This window comes from Python bivittatus, unplaced genomic scaffold (assembly GCF_059951505.1).
Source record: "Python bivittatus isolate LINGU-HERP-01145 unplaced genomic scaffold, Pbiv_v1 ctg000580_np1212, whole genome shotgun sequence".
In the NCBI taxonomy this organism is placed as follows: domain Eukaryota; kingdom Metazoa; phylum Chordata; class Lepidosauria; order Squamata; family Pythonidae; genus Python; species Python bivittatus.
Genome location: NW_028277087.1, coordinates 8,255,430 through 8,274,653, shown reverse-complemented (window position 1 = coordinate 8,274,653; position 19,224 = coordinate 8,255,430). Strand labels below are relative to the sequence as shown.

Genomic DNA, 19,224 nt, shown 5'->3' with positions numbered 1-19,224 from the left:
AATCTTGACCTGGGGTCCTGACCTACTATTGTTTTTACTATCCAGTTTAGATGCTAGGGCTCATTGTAACTAGATGTGATGTTGGTCACAAGACCCGCTTGGCTTTGGATCAGACAGATTCTTGGAAGCAAGGACGCTTAATGAATGAATGTCTTAGGTCCTAAGAATGAGGGGGTAGTTTGCATCCAAATTCTGTTGGCTGCCTGTTGGGAAAAATGAGAAAACCTGGAGATCAGTTATGAAAAAGACATGGCTGGCTGGAATCATCAATAGGAACATACTGGGACTTTGTCCAGGTCCCACTTGGTACTCCTAACGGCTATATAAATTCTGTATACTCAGAGCAGTCACTCTCTAAATTCCAGGAAGGGAGTGGGGTGGGGCAGCAGAGTGAAGCTATATTTCTGCTCTCTTTGTGGACACTCCAAAGGTTGATATCTGGCTGTTATCCTGGGCTAGATTGTTTGTTTTTCCCCTTTCATCCAGCCAATGGCCAAATTTTCTTCACTTTGATTTATAACTAGACTTGGCAGATTAATTTTTAAAAAGTAGTAACAAAATAAAGCAGTTGGAAATAGTTCAGTTTATTTTAATCTTAAGTTTGGACTTCAGACTTTATCATACTCCAAAGACCTCTCTAGGACAGTGACCATATTATCCCAACACCTGCCCCTCACAAAGTACTTTGGGCATTGGGCAAATCCACACGGTCTCCTTGCCCAGGTTGCAGAATGGTCCACTAGCCATTTCCAGAGACATGTCCATATGCCACTGCCTGTATCTTATTACCCGTCCACAGCTAGGCAGTGTAGTGTACGCGCCTCTGCTTGGAAGTCCCTCTTATCCTGCTCCCAAACACTGCATGCAGGGAATTTAGGGCATATTGGGTCATTTCAGGTCAGCATACCCGTGGCTCCAATTAGACTACTCTCTTCCATCCAGGCCTTGACCTGTTATCCTGTCCCTCAATCCTTGCAACATTTTTTTTTTTTTTTGGATAAGTTGTCACCTAGAGAGTTGGAAATCTGAAACTGACTAGCCTGTCCCTGGTTTAATGCATGAAATTGGAAATGTAATTGAAAGGATTCATCTCTTGTACTTCTGTGGACTGTCTAGCCAGCAATTCCATTCCCAGTAGCCATTGCTCCCAGGAGCTCTCTTATCCTTACAGAATATTCTTGGGGTAGCTGGTGTGGATCTTCCGGGCTGTGTGGCCGTGTTCTGGAAGTTTTGTTTCCTAACGTTTCGCCGGCATCTGTGACCGGCATCTTCAGAGGGCAGGAGCACAGACAGGTTCTCTGTCTGTGCTCCTGCCCTCTGAAGATGCCGGTCACAGATGCTGGCGAAATGTTAGGAAACAAAACTTCCAGAACATGGCCACACAGTCCGGAAGACCCACACCAGCCATCATATTCCAGCCATGAAAGCCTTCGACAATACATTCTTGGGGTACTTTACAGCTCCTACATTGATCTCCACAGCTAAACCCTGTTCTTGAACTCCAACTCTTCAGCAGCATTTATCCAGTGGCTGCACAAATTCAGGCAACCACTAGGTGGCAACCAAGAAATAAGGAAAAATTTAACTCATTGCCGCAACCTAATGGTCAATAGGGTGAACAGCTGACTGATCAACCACAGTTTCAAGGCACAATAAAAAAGTTCAATGAATGATGGTATGAAGGGAAAGAAAAAAATGACATTGCATGGACTAAACAGGGCATTGTGCCTGCCAGTGGAAGGAATCTTTTCACATTGTGGATGATGTTGGGCAGGGCTGAAATTTCAGCCAATGGAACCAGCAATTATGACCCTTGGAATATTGTGCTTTAAAGCTATATGGCAGCTGTTCAGTACAGACCTGTCCTGGGTGTATGGGAAGGGTGTGCTGTGGGGGCAGCAAAATTTCCGGTCTGCTCTAGAATGGGAGGGGAGGACATCAAAGCCAATGTGTGTATGTTCTCATTGCTGTGGCAGCCAGCCAGGCAGAGGGAGGGAAGTTCATTATAAAAATCCAAGTGGGGAGAACCTTTCAGGGAAAAAGGTGCTCTCTTCCCACTGAAAGTGGCTGCTATGATATGGGTGAATCCATTTTCCAGCAGCTTCACTAAATGTTGTATACGTGTTGCCCTCCTGGTTCCAAAATGCACATCCCACTTAGATGTCACTGTGAATGGATATTTGGGTAGGTGGGCGGGTGAGGATGCATGGGGATCCAGGTGCCTTCCCACTTAGTAATTTGTTTTCAATCTTCTCCCAGTCCTGGTACCTAGGCTAGTTGCAGCTTCCATCTGCATCATCATCATCTTCCTTTCCCCCCCGGGCTTTGGGCTTCCTTTGAGGAGAACAGTGCAGCCCTCCCACCCCTGGCCCAAACCTTGGGGGCAGCATGGAGAGAGAGAGAGAGAGAGAGAGAGAGACACGCATTAACGTCAACATCATGAAGAGACATCACAGAAGGACAGAAGGAAGGGAAGGGGAAAAGCTCAAACTTCTTTTTAAAAGATAAAAACAGAAAACCGACCCTGCTTTCCAGCCATCCCGACTGCGATTTTCCTGAAATGAGCAAATTCGAGCAGGCAGCTTTCCGAGGGGAGGCGTTTTGGCCAGAAGCACTACACGCCTTTCAGAGGGATGGATTTCCCCATCTACCCTACCAACTCGTGGCTAGCTGGAATCCTGTCTCTCCCATACTCGAAAGGGATGTATATGCAAAAGTTTCTGATTATTTTTCCATCTCTTGTGAGTAGAAAAAAAAATTAATCTGGCCTGCTGCAGAACCCTCCCCTCTCTTTTTTCTACGCTCAACACCCTCCCCGCTTCTCCTCCTCTGGGAATGGGGGCAGCGTGACCAAGAGACTGCACTACAAATCATCTAGACTGGTCAAGCAGCTGAAGTTGGGCCAACGTCAAGATGCAAAGTGAGCTAATTCCCGCTCAAGAGAGAGGGAAAGATAAATGCTGGGCACCTTTTCAGTGTATCTATCTGTCCTCCTCCCCACACAAAAATCTATGCTTTGCTTTCTGATGGGGGCTTGCTGGTCCCCAGCACCTACTGACATGGTGTTAGCAGGACTTCTTTGGTGGAGAAGAAGGGGGCACGTGGCTTGTTTTCTGCACTCCTCTCCCAGAATGCTTTGTGCTTTAGTCTCAAAAGACATCCTTTTTTTGAATGGATTTGAGTGCCAATGGTGTGGGGTGGGGAAAGGGAAGGAGACGGGTTGGTTTGACAGAGTCTGATATTGTGGGAGAAGGGAACAGATTCAAGCCACCTAAATTTAATTTTGTTGACTTAGTGCAATCCTGAACCAGATGGTTTGGAATGGTGGTGGGTTTTGTTTTTGTTTGGGAGTGGGGAGACATTGAAACTTGGCTGTGAATGTTGAAACCATGCATGTGTTGTTGGATTGGGATAGAATGAAAGCTGGGGGAAATGTGGCATTTCTTCAAGGGGGGAGTCAGGAAAGAATTTGCCATTACACTGTGTTTAAACAGCACCCCAGCTCCCCTTGCTGCAACTCTGCCATGACCATAGGTCTGTCTTTAACCCTTGCCTTAAAGTTGGACCAAGGCTGAGAGGTGGGCTCTTTCTGCTCAGCCTGTATGGACTTTTGTCAGCCTGTTCTCTTACGGGGAGGGAATTGCTCTTGTGGGTGGGGTGGGGACATGGCATCCACAGCCTGCAGGTTCTCTTAAAGATGGCTTCCGACCAGCTTTAACATCCTTTCTTCAAAAGGTGGGCAGCCAGTCAGATGAACACCAGCAGGGGCCTGTGCAACTTGTTGAATCTCTGATTCAGGGGACAGGAAGAAGTTGAGTGGGGACAGTGGGTCGGCAGGGCTTCGCTTTCTCTCCCCCTCCCCCCCTTGAGCTTCCAACCTTGTGTACAAAGAGCTATGCATGCCCTTGCAGACCAGCTTCAAGATGATTTTGATGACTGCTAATATGGATTGCACATTTTTTTTGTAGGAAATGCACTTTGAAGAGGAGGGGGAGGAAAAAGTAACTTGAGGGTGGAGGGATAAGGAAGGTAATCTCCTATAGGGTATGTGTAATTTGTGTGGAGAGGATCATCATGACTATCCAGCCCACTGGGACGGGATGGTGTCAAGTGGGGCCTTACACAGAAACCTTTCAGGACAAGAGAAAAAAAATAGATTCAGTAGGAGCAGGGGATGGTGATACCCTCTTCTATCATTGCCCCTTCATGTAGAGCTCTATCCTCTTCTTGCCCCTACCCCACCCCACATGCAAGCCCCAAGGTGGAGCCTAGAAGCCATCTAGGACTGGTTCAAGTGCCTACATTTTAATGCTCCAGTCCTTTTGCTGGGTTATGGAGAGCGGCATTCGTGATGGAGACCCCCATGGGGCAGGGGCAGGCTGAGCAATGGCACTCCACCCACTTCACTTCAATACTACTCCCCATCCCTCTTTCCTAGCAGACACCAAAGCTTTAGAGGCCACGGATTAAACTCCCTTTAACCCAGCCAAGATTGGGGTGCCAGAGTTTGGCTCTAAGTCCTCCGTGACGGCCAGGTGGACAGCTGATGAACTGGGCAGTCCATGCTGGCTTCTGGACAACCTTCCTCTGAGGGCTGGTGCCGTCATCCATGATTCTAAAAGCATTCAGAATGTTTCCTTCTCCTTGTGCCAAACTGTCAAGATTTCAGAGGAATCTCATTGAGGCAGAGGAATCTATCCCAGATTACATCCTGGAGTGGATTTGAATCAGAAAGCAGACATCTGTCAAGACTGAATGAGACCAATGAGTTGCAAGGAATAGTTCATTGGAAAGCCCAAGAAAACATCAGTATCTTCAAATGAAAAGCTTCAGCCACAGACAGTTGGATTTGCAGAACTAACTTGCCATACATTGGCCTAACACAATGGCCAACTTTTACTCCTTAGAAAACTGTGGGAACTTAAGAGTATATCCCTAATGGAGTGGCTATCCAGCAGACTAAAATTGGCTTAATGGTAGTTCTCTTTCCCAGGGAACTCATGGGAATTGTAGTCCTATGAAGGAGCTAGGGAACTTTTAATGGAATTCTCCTCACCCTCATACTACACATCCTAGGATTCTTTGAGAAAGTACTGTATTCACATCTCTTCTTAGGGTAATATGTAGTTACCTTTGTACTGTATTCTATGAGATATGAAGAAGACATTTCAATCCTCTCCAGGATGGAAAGATGACAAAATTTGGGCAACCAACACTAATCTTCAGTTCTTTGCACCTTGATACCTTTCTCTGGACTTCCAAGAGGAATGCATATCCTATTCCATGTATGTGAACAACTTCCAATATACAAGCATAAGTTTCTTTCCTAACTTTCAGAGTGAACCTGTCGCTGTGTACAGAGGAGATCCACTTCTAAGATTGGGTGATTTTAATTTCTTTTATTCTTCTGGGGTGGGGGGAGTAAATTTTTTCTTGTGTGTCCAAACAGGCTGAAGGTGTTCCAGATCTTTCCAACGATGTCCAAAGGAACACATGAAAGCAGGATATTTTTTTTAACAAAGAAGAAACAAGTAACACCCCTTTGCTCCTTCACTGCGGTGTTTGCCCAGGATGTTGGCCGAGGCCAACCTATGGCTCTACAGTCCTCTCTCAGGTGGATCTTCCATTCCAGAATCTTCCATCTTCAGTACAACTTTGTAGTTGAAAAGCTCCGACCTCTGTGCTCTCCTGTCCCCCTTGTGCGTCTTAACATGTCATGCAATTTGGCCTCCGGCGCCACAGCCTACCTGGTACCCATCTGGGGCTTGCGTTTGCATATGCAAAATTTCCTTCCGACCTGCTCCCTTGGACTAATGGCAGTGAAAGACTTTCCTAGATACCCCCACCTTGAATTTGGCATCATGGGGAGGGGGAGTTTCCAGCGGCACTTGTTTACACCTCTGCACCTTTACAATAAGAAATGTTGATGCCGTGTTCAACCCATGGGTGGGAACTGGGCAGAAGAAATTAATATCTGTCAGAGCCCCTCCACCCCAGAAAACCGACCTCAGATGTCTCCAAGCTAGGACTGTATCATGGAGACAATGAGGGACTTCGTATGTGAGGTTGATCAGATTTTTTTTTAAAGTGAAACTAAAAGGAAAAAAATCTGCAGTTGATGAAGAGGCAATGTTTTAAGGAAAAAAAAAGATTTAACCCTTACAATATAGAATGCATGGTGCTTTTAAACAGGAATTCATGTGACCTAGCTCAACCAATCAGCTGGCTGAGAATGTGCATGGCAATTATACATAAAGGCTCTTTTCCCCCATCCCTACCCCACCCCCTCCCTTCCCCTTCTTTTTCCTTTTAGTCCACATCTATGATGAGGGACACAAAAAAAAAAAGAAGAAAAGAAAAGAAAAATCTTCATTTTTCCTAATTTGCACGAGAAAAAAGAAAATACGTTTTATACCACATAATGTGCCTTGCCTTCTAAAAAACGTATTAACTCTAATGAGATCAATGCACAGGTGTTGCTGCATGCTATTTGATGCGTGTATGGGGGAAAAATGGGGAAAAAGAAAGAAAAAAGGGTTGGGGTGGCATAGGGGTGGGGGATATATTGCCATTTTTTAAAAAAAAACATGGATGGGAGCATGGGAGGGATAGGGGAACTGAAGTGGGATTTTTCAGTTAATTTTAATTACAAATTCAGATCTTTATTAAAAATGTCTGCGTGAACCATCCCCAGTTCAGGCTTCTCCAGGTGTGTTGTGAATGCAGTTCCCTAAATGCTCAGAGCCTTCATTCGTTGAGAACTTGGGGAATTGCAGTCCCAACTCATCTGAAGGGCCCCAGGTTGGACGAAGCTGATCTACACTAGGATGGGCCAGAAAAGGTTGAAACAGCATTTGGACAGCTGAGGAGCTCAATGAGATCAGTTTTACGGCTCCATCTCTCTCTTCCAGAGCTTCTCTTCAGAAGTTCTGGGCTGAGAGTCTTATTGCTGAAAGTTATATGTAAAAGACATGGGGTATATTTATTTTATTTTCACCCTGCAGAAAACAGATTGGTAGGTTGGTTGGTTTTGTCAGAAGCAAAGGCTTTCTCAAACTGTTTGTTTGCTTACACTCTTTTCCCTGAGTTGCAAATCCATGTTAAGGTTGCACTGCTCACTGGATCATCCTGAGAAGGGAACTGTATTTCTAGGCCTCCAGCCACTGGCCATAATAACCCATGTGATGAACTCAACTTGAAACAACCTATTTGTTTTTAAAGGCAATTGTATATTTTGGATATGAGTATATCCAGTTGGTCCTAGTATTCCTGTTCTCCCAGAAATTTTGGGAAAGGAATGTGGAGAACTTCAAGGGCAACTCCTTCAAAACAGGAATCCAAGAACTGCCTTGCTATATGAGACTTGTCTTATCCAGACTTCTCTTTATGAAGTAGCAAACCGGATGTCTGGAGGACTCCCACAAACAAGGCCTCCTATTTTGTGGTCCTCCCCTGCTCTCTGTACCTGGAGGCAGAATCCCACCTGAGCCTGGAAGACCTTATAAACATCCCAATAATTTATTTTCAGCTTAGACAAGAGAAGCAACTGATTTTAAGCCAGGGCACAGAACCATTTCTCAGCTTAAAAGCCCCACTTGGTCTTTGAATGATAGATATGCTAGAGGCTGAATTCCTAAAAAAGTGAATGGCTCCAGAATAAAACTAAATTAGATTAAATTCAGACGTCATTAAATGCAATATTATATGAATATTCCCTGTGGGTTTTAACAAATTTCCTTCCTGTGTGTTTTAATTTTTTTTTTCCTGTCGTATAAAAATTACAACTTGACCACAAATTTTGGGACAGGTTTTAGAGCATGGCAGTGCTGAATGCAGCAATGGGGCTATGTGTATCCATTCCTGTTTTAAGCCTACTGCAGAACAGATATTCTCCAAGGAATCAAGATTAGAATTTTGACTCTGCATCAGTCCAGTCTTTTCCACTTTGAGGCAGGAGGCAAATGTGGTTTCTTCCTCATAATAAGCCATCATTTCCTTTCTTTCTCAGCAAGGCAGTGAGGTGATAATCTGAACTAGGAAACCTGGCATTATGGGTCTTGTCACATGTCTTCCAGTTATAAATATAATCAGAAATGAAGTTTCAAATATGCAGTGCCCTTCTGTGTGCAGTGGCTAAACGCGTGTTTAGCCCCCATTGTAGTAACACGATTATCTCAGCAGTTTAATGTCCATGAGAGATGTATGTCTTGGTTTGGGTAGATTTTAACTCTGGGGAGAGGAGGCTTGGCTGAGGATTTCTAATACCGTACATTTTCTTTTGCTTTGTAACTTCCCCAAGTTTCCAGTGGTAGCATATGGAGGTTATTGTTGTTGAGCTTCAATCTTGGCTTATTGAAGTTAGTGGAAAAGAGTTGAACTCAACCCTTCACTTTTCTCTTTTGGGCTGATTTGTGATATTTGGAATAGACTGGAAGAGTGGTGAAATAGGTACATGTACATTGGTGGCTCAGGCAGGTGTACAAATATGGGTAGCTTATATGTATGACTTGGATATTCCAGACGTGGGGAAGGCGTGGGTTAAAGGCTGGTGCTTCAAATTTACAAGGGAATCTGTTCAAATTGTTTCACCAAAGGACATTCAAGATTCCTACTGACTGAAAAAGTAGAAAGACTTCTATATTTGGAAGAAGGCCCAATCAGCCCAACCCAATCAGCTCCCATTAGAAGACGGTAATTTAGCATCATCTGCGAGTGTGACCTCTCACACTCACAACTAAGAGTGTGGGAGTGAAGCTACCTCTTCCACTGCTCCACCAGCATACTTCGTCCAATCGTTCAGTGTACTGGCCAAACAGAATTCAATACCCTTTGAGTGGATTCCCTAAAAGGGGTGTATGGAGAATGAGAGAGACTGGCAGAGTCCTTTAAAGATAGGCCACTTTGCTTTTACAGTAAAAATAGGATTAATTGCATCTGTAATTAAAATTTATTTTACTGGTTAGCGCAGGGTTTCTCAGCGTTGGCAACTTTAAGACGTGTGGACTTCACTCCCAGAATTCTCCAGCCAGCATATGCTGGCTGGGGAATTCTGGGAGTTGAAGTCCACACGTCTTAAAGTTGCCAAGGTTGAGAAACCCTGGGTTAGCATATCAAAAGTTTGAGAAATTGATTTATGCTCCAACCATAAGGCCTAAGTCCTCCAGATCTCTTCTTTTTTGTGTGTTTACTGGGGGTGGGGGGTGTTTGCTATGAGCAGGGAAGATTTGCCTGTACACATGCCCACACTCATATCTATTATTCCTTCCCATGTTCAAAACTGTGTTTTATGGCACTGAAAATCCCTCACATTGTATGGGGACATTCCCTAGGCTTAAAAAGTTCCCCAGACTTTTTAAGCCAGAAGGTAGTGGGGTGAATTTTGCTGTTCCCTATAATTTTGTTTAGATTTATTTGAACTAAAAGATGGTGTGATAGTATGGGTGAACAATTTTATATAAAGGAAAAATGATTAAAAAAAAAAGAAGACTTTTTATGGCAGTAGCTTATGGGTAAGCCCCAAGCAGAGAAGACTTTCCCAACATCCCCAGTCATTTCTACTAATCTGCCCCATCGCCCCATCTTCTCTCTGTTTCAGGAATCTGTGAGTCTAAGTAAAGTTTCCTTCCATGTCAGTTTTTTTAATGCCTTGCCCAAGGTGGAGCTTTAAGATTTGCTACTCTGCTTCACTGACACTGAATTTGCTTGCAAATCCTTACACGCATTCATCCCAATGATTCTATTTAGTTATTCTTCAATGGCTGTATTTTTCCTTTCTGGTTTCTGCTTGATGTTAAGGGAGCGCAAGGGGGAAAAAAAAATACTAGTTACTTACTTTATTAGTTCCATTATTTAAACAAAAATTATTCACACATTTGCTTTTTCTTTGATTTTCATAGCTGGTTTTGTGGTTTTTATTATTCCCATTTGTTTTTCTTTCCAGTCATTTTCTATGGGAGACTTAGCTTATTCTTTGGGTGCCTCTGATTTTAAGATTTTTCCATCCAAATAGCATTATATTCGCAGGCATTTTATTATTACTTTTTCAAATCTGCCGTTTTGAAATAGATAATGACAAAGGGTCTCCTACTTATAAATATTTTTATTAGCCTGTTGCTTATCATCTGTTTGTAACTTCTGTGTTTTCTATAAGAATGAAGCCTAGTCTACTTTCTCAAAATATTAGAATCTGCCAAATTATATATAGATTGGAGAGAGAGTCTCAATTATATAGGCATTTCATTGATTAGAAAAGCCCAAACAAATGGTGCTCTTTCTATCTTCCCTTCCATGACTTGTACAGGTGGTTCAAGAGAATTCCAGGTGAAAATCTCAGTGATTTTGAGTTGGCTTATTTTATATTTCAATTGTTTAAAAAAACCAGATATATATCCATAGCCAGCCCCCTCTTTCTTATCACATTTAACAAAGACTTAACAACAGAAGCACTGTAGGTAACCTGATGCTCCCCAGAGGTTTTGAATATGAATTCCCATCAGCCCTTGCTAGCAGTTCATTGCAAAGGATTATGGAATCTCTAGTCCAAAATAAGGAGAAGGTACCAACTTGCTTACCTCAATATTACAGGAAATGTTCCCATCTTAATGTACTCCATAAAAAAAATCTTGCAGCTGAGACACTGGCATGTGGAAAGATTTGCTTTGTTTTGTAGGTCAGTTTTTGTGTCAGAAACATTACAGTATGGATTTAGTTTTAAAACCTGAAAACAAGTTTTGAAAACTTTGAAAACAGTATTTATCATTCTGTTGGAGGGCTGTAATGGCCTGTGCTTCATCTGAATTTGATATTTTTGTCATACCAGTTTTATTTAAGCTGCGTTATCAAAGCTGGTCTAAAGAGAAGGCAAAAAACAGCCCCATTTTGTTAAGCAACAAAGGTTTTTCTGTAGAGGCTCTTTGTGCAAGAACAGTGAATAGCAGACAACAATTTTGGCGGAAAGGATGGAAAAATACATTGATTCTTAAAAATATGTCTTGAAGCCGACATTCCCAACTTGGTGCTCTTCAGATGTATTAAATTATAAGTCTCATCTCACAACCAGTATAAGCACTGTAATTCAACATATCTGGACTTTGTTTGGCTGGCTTTTTTAAAGCAAACATTCAGACTGGTAACAAACACTCAGAGCTAGGCAAAGTGATGAGGCATCCTTGGCCACACCCAAACCAAGACCTTGAAAGTGTGCTTTTGCAGAGGCTTTCTAACTGGCTTCAGTGTGGAAAACAGCAAACCTTGAGCAGGACTGAGGAACTGGTCTTCCAGATGTGTTGAGCCTAAAATAGTTTCCACTGATTATTACCATGTCACTTGGGGCTTAAGAATTAATCAGCAACATCTGGAAGGACAGAAGTTCCCTCCCCTGATGGAGAGTCTGAATTTCAACAGGCTAATGGTGTTGCATTGATGGCTTGGGACAGCCTGAAGACCAGGTTCCTTCTATTTTCTACTAGGACCAGCCTGTCGTGATATATTATACACCAACCACAGTTGCCGATTTTGCTTCCTTGCACTCTCCTGATCTCAGACTATGGGCAAATCTACCCAGCCTCCTTGCCTTGACTGATTTCCAGAGGTGCTGTGCTCATGCCATTGCCAGTATCTCTTTCTCCATACGCAACTGAATCAGCCCAAGGTTTAGATGTTTCTGTCTGGAAGTGGTATTTCCCCTTTTATGTTGCTTCCAGACCCTGTGTGGGCAGTTTAGGTGCATTGATGCATATGAGTGAAGTAGCCTGAAATGACATGTTCAGTGTTGGTAAACGTGTGGCTCCAATTAATTCTGCTGTTTTCCTATGGGACTACCCTCTTATATCTAGTCCCTGACCTGTTCTTCACCTCTTTTGGCTGTGAGGGAGAAATACAAGATACAAGTCCTTTTATTTACACTTCCAGTTAGATGCATTAAGCCAGAGATAGCCCTGGTAGAAACTTTCCTTCCTAGTGGCTGCCGTTCCTTTCCTACCTCCCCTTGGAAAGTTCTTAGAATAGTTTACAGCTCCTCCACCAGTTCCCATAGCTAACCCTTTCTTTTTCAGCAGCACTGACCCAATGGCTGCACAAATCCAGATGATCACTAGATGGAACCCAAGAGATACAAAAATTATGCTGCCAACAACTGGTCTATAGATCAGACAGTTGATCAGTCAACCCATAGTTTCAATGAATCATCATCATCATCATCATCATCACCACCACCACCATCATGTGATAGTATGTATTTAACCCTTTGTTAGGCCAAACATGCCTGTTTTACTGGTTAGAAAATTCTCAAATCTTGCAAAATTAGGGGGAGAAAGGGAAACATTCTGCCCTAGCCCTTTGAGAGTTCCCAAATACATCTAAATTAAATTATGCCTCCCCAGTTTCAAAAATGTTGCCCATCCTGATTGATTGGAAGTAGTAGACCCCTTCCCCAAACTCTTCAACTATTGAAAATAGCACTTAATTTGAGTATGTTGTTTATGGACCATCAGCCAGTGGAGAGGAAACTCAAAAATGAAAGCACTATTAATATCCTCCCAACAGTTCAAATTTCTCTGTTTCATCTGCCATCTCCCAGATAAAGACCGCTAGGAAAAACATGTTCTTCCCATTTCTTCCACCAACCCTGTGTCTCCCCACTTTTTAATCATTGCTTATGGAGAAAATGTAGAAATGGCATAAGATAGAGGGAAAATGGAGGTGAAATTGAGGAGGCGTTTTAAGTGTTACCTGGGAGAAGTAATCAGAAATAATAATTCATTCACAGAATAGGACCTTGTTATAATGCTTCCCAGTATGAAACCCGTATCCTTTTCATGGGGTCGTGTCTTCTTGAACCTTAAGACATGCTGGTTGAAAATTCCAGGAGTTGCAGTCCCAATGCAAGAGCACCAGCTTGGAGAAGGACTGTTCCTTCAAGTCCTAAACAACCAAATGGTAAATATTAAGTTATTTTGCAAGCCATGGAAGACAGCCATCTTCTTTCATGGAATTAGAATGGTGGTTGCCTACAATTTGCCTGTGACGGAGAAAGCAATGTATTCTGGAGAAAAAGAGGAGGAGGGGGAAATGTGATCCATGAAGCTTTGGATAGGAAATCTTTACGGATCTGCAGTTGTGCTTTTGACTGAGTGTTCCCTGGCGTGCTTTCATTGTTAGCTTTTTTGGACCACCTGTTTGCAAGGCTAGTGCAATCGGGTTAGACAGATCTCCCTATCTGACCTTTGTCTCCTTGTACAGATGTCAAAGAGCACATATCCCCCCATCCGTATCACAAGCCAACCCTTTTACATCTGGAAGGATGAATTGGAGCCTCATGCAAATTCCATTCTTCTGTCCCCTGAGTTTTCCCGTCTCTGGATAATCTAACCATAAATCAGGAGAGCATTTGGGCCAATTGGTGTAAACTTTATTCTGTACATATCCCAGACCTATGTGCCTGGTTCTGCATTTAAAGGGAGAGGGGAGAATGCTATCCTAGACCGGGGGTTTACAAACTTTTTCAGGCTGTGGAACCTGCGAGTGTGAAAAAATAAATCCTGGAACCTCTCTGCAAGAGGCAAAGCTCAGGGTGAGCCCAATTTAGTTTTTTCCTTAGATCTTCTAAAATAATTCTTGGGATTTTAGCTTGGCAAAAGCGCTATAAGCAATTCTTAGTCTAGCTCCCCAGCATGCTGGCTGGGGAATTCTGGGAGTTGAAGTCCACCCATCTTAAAGTTGCCAAGTTTGAAAAACACTGGTCTAGCTCTTTCCACAGGATCTTATGCAGTTTGCGGGGGGAGGGGGGTGAAGAAAAAATTAATATTAAAGCAGTTTATTTCTGTGACATAGAAGGTATCCCCTACCTCACCCATCCCCACCCTGATGCCTGAGGAAGAATGCCCTACATCAGTGTTGTCCAAACTTGGCCACTTTAAGATGAGTGGACTTCAACTCCCAGAATTCCCCAGCCAGCATGGCTGGCTGGGGAATTCTGGGAGTTGAAGTCCACTCATCCTCAAGTGGCCAAGTTTGGACAACACTGCCCTACATGATACAATATCTGCCCTGGCTCTGTAAGCTTCCACTCTCTTGCGCCGTTATCAATGGGGATGTTTCTATGTCCCCACTGATTTTCAGCCCCTTCTTTATTGTCAAAGAAAAAGCTATTGCCTCTTTCTTTTTCCCCTTGACCTTGGAAATGCCATGGGCCTTGTGCTTTGTTACTAGCCTTCACCCCCAGATGTAGTCATCTGTAGCACAAGATTCCTCTGAAAATCTCCTTCACTATTTTTCCTTTTCCATTTGGCTTTTTTTCACACCGGGAACGTTCCGTAGGTTTGTAGTTTCTCAAAAAGGTTATTTCTAAATATACCAAGCATTGAAGTTGAGCGGTTTACCGTTGCTTCCTTTTCCAGAGTGCCTCCACTACCCCATATGCAGGATCTTAGGAAGTTACTTTTCATAAAAGGTGGCCACTGATCCATCTAACTCAGGTTCACTTGCACCAATTGGCAACAATTCTCCATAGTGTTGGACAGGGCCTTTCCCGGACCAGTTTGTAGATGTTGGCAACTGAACTTGCAGCATTCTGCATTAAAAGCAGGTGACCTTCTTCTGAGCTAAAACCATTTTGATAAATCCTCTTCTGCATTATGACACCACACAGAGACACACAAGTAGCAATGCATTTGCACAATTATTGCATCAAGACTCAGTACTCAAGGACAGATGCACACTGTATGGACTAGTGTAAATTTACAGCTGTTTGCAGGGCAGATTTCTCTCCAGTGTGTTTCAGATCCAGAGGAAACATTGATGGAGCATTTAGAGAAGTAAGATGGTTGGATTTACTTTTCCAAATGGTGGCCTTTTTCTTTCTTTGAATTGCAATCTCCTTTCCCTTGAACTCCAGTCATGGAAGGGGTTTGCAGTTTCTCCTTTGCAGTACTTGAACTGATCATGGGACTGCATAAACCTGCTGCAGAATATCTCTGCAACTTCACCACAAGGGGCTGATTTTAGTAGGGGTGGGATCCACTTATAAATTTACATCGGTAACACAGAATACAAGGAGTAATGAACAAGTGAATTAAAGGAACTGGACTCTCTAGTTGCACATGCTCCAGATTTGAAATGATGGTTGGACATGTTCCTAATTTCTTTTTGGAAGGAGGGCATACAGAATTACTTTCCTTGAGAAAAGCAAATCAGAGTAGTTAGTGGGTTCATTAGTGGTTTAGTTCATTCCTAAAATGGATGCAAATTCAGCATCTTTCTTGGTTACCTGGAGGTATTTTCTGAATCATTCCCAGCAATCAACAGTTGGAAGAGTATCTTAGGCAATCAAAGAAGCTAAAGATATTGCAGAGCGGGCAGCTGTTTGCTTCCTACCAGATTCTAGGGTGGGCAATACAAAGTCATCCCAGTTTCCATGCCGTATTTTGATTCCACAGAATACCCATTGGAGAATGCAGGTGTAAGCAACTTGTAGCCCATGGATTAATTTAATGTAGCTTTGGGGCTAATTTCTAAATTCCCCAGCATCAGTTCAGAACTCTGATGAGGTATTCTGCCCCGTTTTTGAAGCTATTTGGGAGAGAAAGAAAAAAGGGTTTGAAAGAAAAAAGAAAAGAAAAGAAGGGAAGGGAAGAAAGGAAGAAAGAAAGGGTATTGGAGAGAATCAGACTTTTATGGATCAAGTTTGGGTTAGCCTCATCCAGGAAGGCAGGAGTGGTCTTCATGTTTTCATTCCTGTCCCATTTCTTTTCTTGCTGTCAACTGCCATGGTCATGCACTACAAAAATCCCAGAGGATGAAAAAAATGACACTTTTAATTATTAGTATTGTTGTTATTATTGCTTTTTGAAAGGCCTTGTGTTATAAATAGGAAAAAAATAGTATATATAATATATTTACTTATGCGGTGCTATTGGGGGATTTTTACAACTTGGGCAACTCGGTTATTCCAACTTGCTGGAAGAGTAATACATCTCTACCCCCACCTTGCCCCCATGCCCCTCCCTCTGGAAAACAAAATACAATTTCCAAAAAATGAGGGGTCTTCTTGGAATGGTTAAAAGGGGAAAGCTTGGAAGGGTCAGTGGGGAGGCAGGGGGTATAGAATCTAAATAGACAATCCTTCCTTATAAACCAGGATAACCTTGCAATGTGGGGTGGGGGTGGGGAGAAATGGTATATATTTAAAAAAAATACTTTTGGAATATAATTTTATTACATTGCTGCTTTTTTCTGGAAAGAAAGTTTCTTTTAACTTGCACATAGTTGGTCATTGATTTTAGATTTTGAGGTGTTTTTTTTTTCAAAAGATGGGGTGGGTGGCACAGAGTGAAATGATATTATCTAAAGCAGTGTTTCTCAAACTCGGCAACTTTAAGATGTGTGGACTTCAACTCCCAGAAACCCCCAGCCAGCATGGCTGGCTGGAGAATTCTGGGAGTTGAAGTCCACACATCTTAAAGTTGCCAAGTTTGAGAAATGCTGAAAGGGAGCATTGGATTGGAAAGTCAAAACTCTGGTTTCCATGACATGGGGGAGGAAGGTGCCTGAGGAGGCACTGAATATCTGCAGGAGGACGACGTGGCCCCTTGCATGTTGAAGGTAAGATTCCAAGAAGGCTGAGTGAGATGAAATTGAGGTCAAGAAACAATCTGGAGTTTCTTTAAATCTGTTCTTTTGGAAAAAGCCTAGGGTAAATCCCCAAATGAACCTTGGCAGCAACTCTTGTTTAAGTGAAAGATGGTTGCAGTTGACTCCATATAAAATGTTTGCTCCTATCTGCAGAAGTAGCAACTGTGTTTGAATCTGGATGAAATCTCATGGTTTTCCTCTAGTAGATCTAAAAACAGCAATTTTGCAAAAGCACCAACAATCTGAGAACTGGTCTGTGTGTGTGTGTTTGTGTGTTTGTGAAAGGAGAGAGCTAACAATTAAACTGGATTCAAACCCATGTAAGCTTGCTGTGTTGATACAGAGTTTGTTTTACCTCCAGAAGAGTAGCTGTGCCACCAACAGTTAAGTGATTCAGTATTTGGCTTGTTGGTGCCTCTGTTTTCTCTCATATTATTTGCAGATTTCAAGTGGTTGCTTAGGGTTGTTCAGATCCTCTCTCAACAGGACAGGCAGTGGGAGTTCAGGAAGTGCACGTGTGCTGGGGGGTGCGTATTCTGTTTGAAAAGAAGGCTTTCTGGTAATTAAAACTGTCATTAATTTTCCAACATTTCTACACCAAACACTTTGAATTCTGGATGTTTCCAGGTCTGTGTTGTTAACAGACCATAACGTAAAGCGAGTAATAGCTGAATATACACACACGCAAACACACACACAAGGAAGAGAAGCCAGCAGAAGTATGAAATACCAAAAATATAACTTAAGCTGTGCCTATACTGCTGGCTTTTGTTTCCTTGACTGCTTTGTTTTTGCTCATGGAATTCTTCCTCCAGGTTATTGTCTGTAGTCTATTTGAAGTTTTGATTGGATTTGGGGGCGGGGGGGATTGGATGTCCAAGAAACTCCATTCCATCAGGATTGGCTGAGGGTGGGGAGGGGAAGAGATTAAGAAGATGGAGTTCAATTGCGGTCAGACACTGAGTGGCCGGAGATGCGTTTTGTGCTCTGCCCACTTTGTGTTTTTTTTATCTTACTATTGTTCAGTTAAGGGAAATTTGCAATGCAATCCTATGTACAGTGAAGAGAGAACTGAATCTCCTTATGTCCGTATGTATAGAAATAAGTGGCATGGGGGCACAATTCAAGGTTGCAGTCCTATTTGCTCAGAGGTAAACATATTGTGCACTACTTCATCCCAGGAGTGTGCGCACAGAAAGCAGGTATTCTCAGAAGTGGGAGTGGTCAGCCTTTCCAGAAAACATCTCAAGATGTTTTCTTTGCTTCTTTTTGTTTCAGTCACCAAAAAACTCCTAGGTAATTAAAATCTCCACTTTGGGTCAGAAAGTCAAGTCTCCAGCTCAGTTTCTTTCTTCAAATTTGGAATCTGAAATTAATGAATAACTAGAATGTCAGGTGAATGTCTGGTCGCATGACTAGAATAGGCGTGGCTTCCTCATCTTACTTGCCAAGCATATTGGATTAGCCCAAGAAGTAAGGCTTGGCTGGGCCTGGTGGTTAATAACTTGGATGATATCATACTTGCCTAGATTGGTAACTACAGGAGGATGAGGGGTCTTAGACTGCCCTGCCCAGCTGAAACCACACTCTGTACAGTCCCCCCATCCACATCACCCTTAGCAGCCACCGTTCGACTTAGGACATGCATCTTCTATCCTTTGGATTTGTTTTCTGTTGTTATTACATGGTCTTGAGGAGCAGGTCACCAAGAAGGGAGAAATCAGCAGAAATGGTTTCCTAAAGTTCAATGCCAAGATTGGAGTGGCCATTTTCAAATGTTCTTTCCTTCCTCCCCTTACCCCTCCTTCCCCTGCTCGCCATCTCTCTCTTTTGGCGTTTGTGTTGGAGAACATTTCTTCCCTGACCTTCTCAGACCCATGCACATACTTTTGTCCATTTATATTTTACAGTGGTTAACAATAATATTTTATTCTCTGTCTTGCTTCTTGCTTGCTACATCACATTAACACACACACAGACACACTGAAGCACCAGGGAAAATGAGCGAGCCCCGTCCTTGGGTGAAGATCTTCATGGGTGGTTGAAGAAAGAGAATCAGCCTTGGAGGACACTTTACACTACAGCCTTAAACTACTTTAATTCTTTTCCCTCGGTTCTGTAAAGAGGGAATTTTAACAGAAAGCTCCTCATATCCCCAATACAGGAGTTACTGGGGAGGGGAATCCATGACAGATTTTAGATTTTTAGATTGTAGGCAAAATGCAATTCAAAACATCATTTTCCCAGTGCAGTTTTCAGTTGGAGCCCTCCAAAATGGAGCCATGTCTTTCCTCAAGGCCATTATCACCCTCTTCACCTCCCTACTCGCTCACTTCCCTGGTGTTCTCACAATATTTGATTCTAGCATTTATACGCATACTATTAGCCAACGCGCCTACTTTTATGTACCATTACCTGAAAGCCAACTCTGGTTTTCTTTTCTTTTTAATTTTTTCCCCTATGCAAAAGGAAAAAAAAAATCCTAAAGGACAATTTAAAACTTAAAAAAAAAAAAAGAAAAAAGAGGAAAAAAGAAAAAGAGGAAAAAAAAAAGGGAAAAATGTATAAAAAATTAAATAAGCTATGCTTTCAACA

General features: G+C 42.6%; 1 protein-coding gene across 4 annotated transcripts in view; it reads left to right on the top strand.

Moving 5' to 3' along the window:
• NFIC (nuclear factor I C) overlaps positions 1-19,224 on the top strand; it is a 135,735-nt gene extending 116,511 nt beyond the window's left edge. For all 4 annotated transcript variants that reach the window (XM_088149512.1, XM_088149511.1, XM_088149510.1 and 1 more), the window contains one exon: positions 2,260-19,224. Coding sequence is in view for 2 of the 4 variants with exons in the window: in XM_088149511.1 (XP_088005637.1) it covers positions 2,260-2,277 (18 nt within the window). In the remaining 2 variants the exon portion in view is untranslated. The remainder of the gene's footprint in view (positions 1-2,259) is intronic.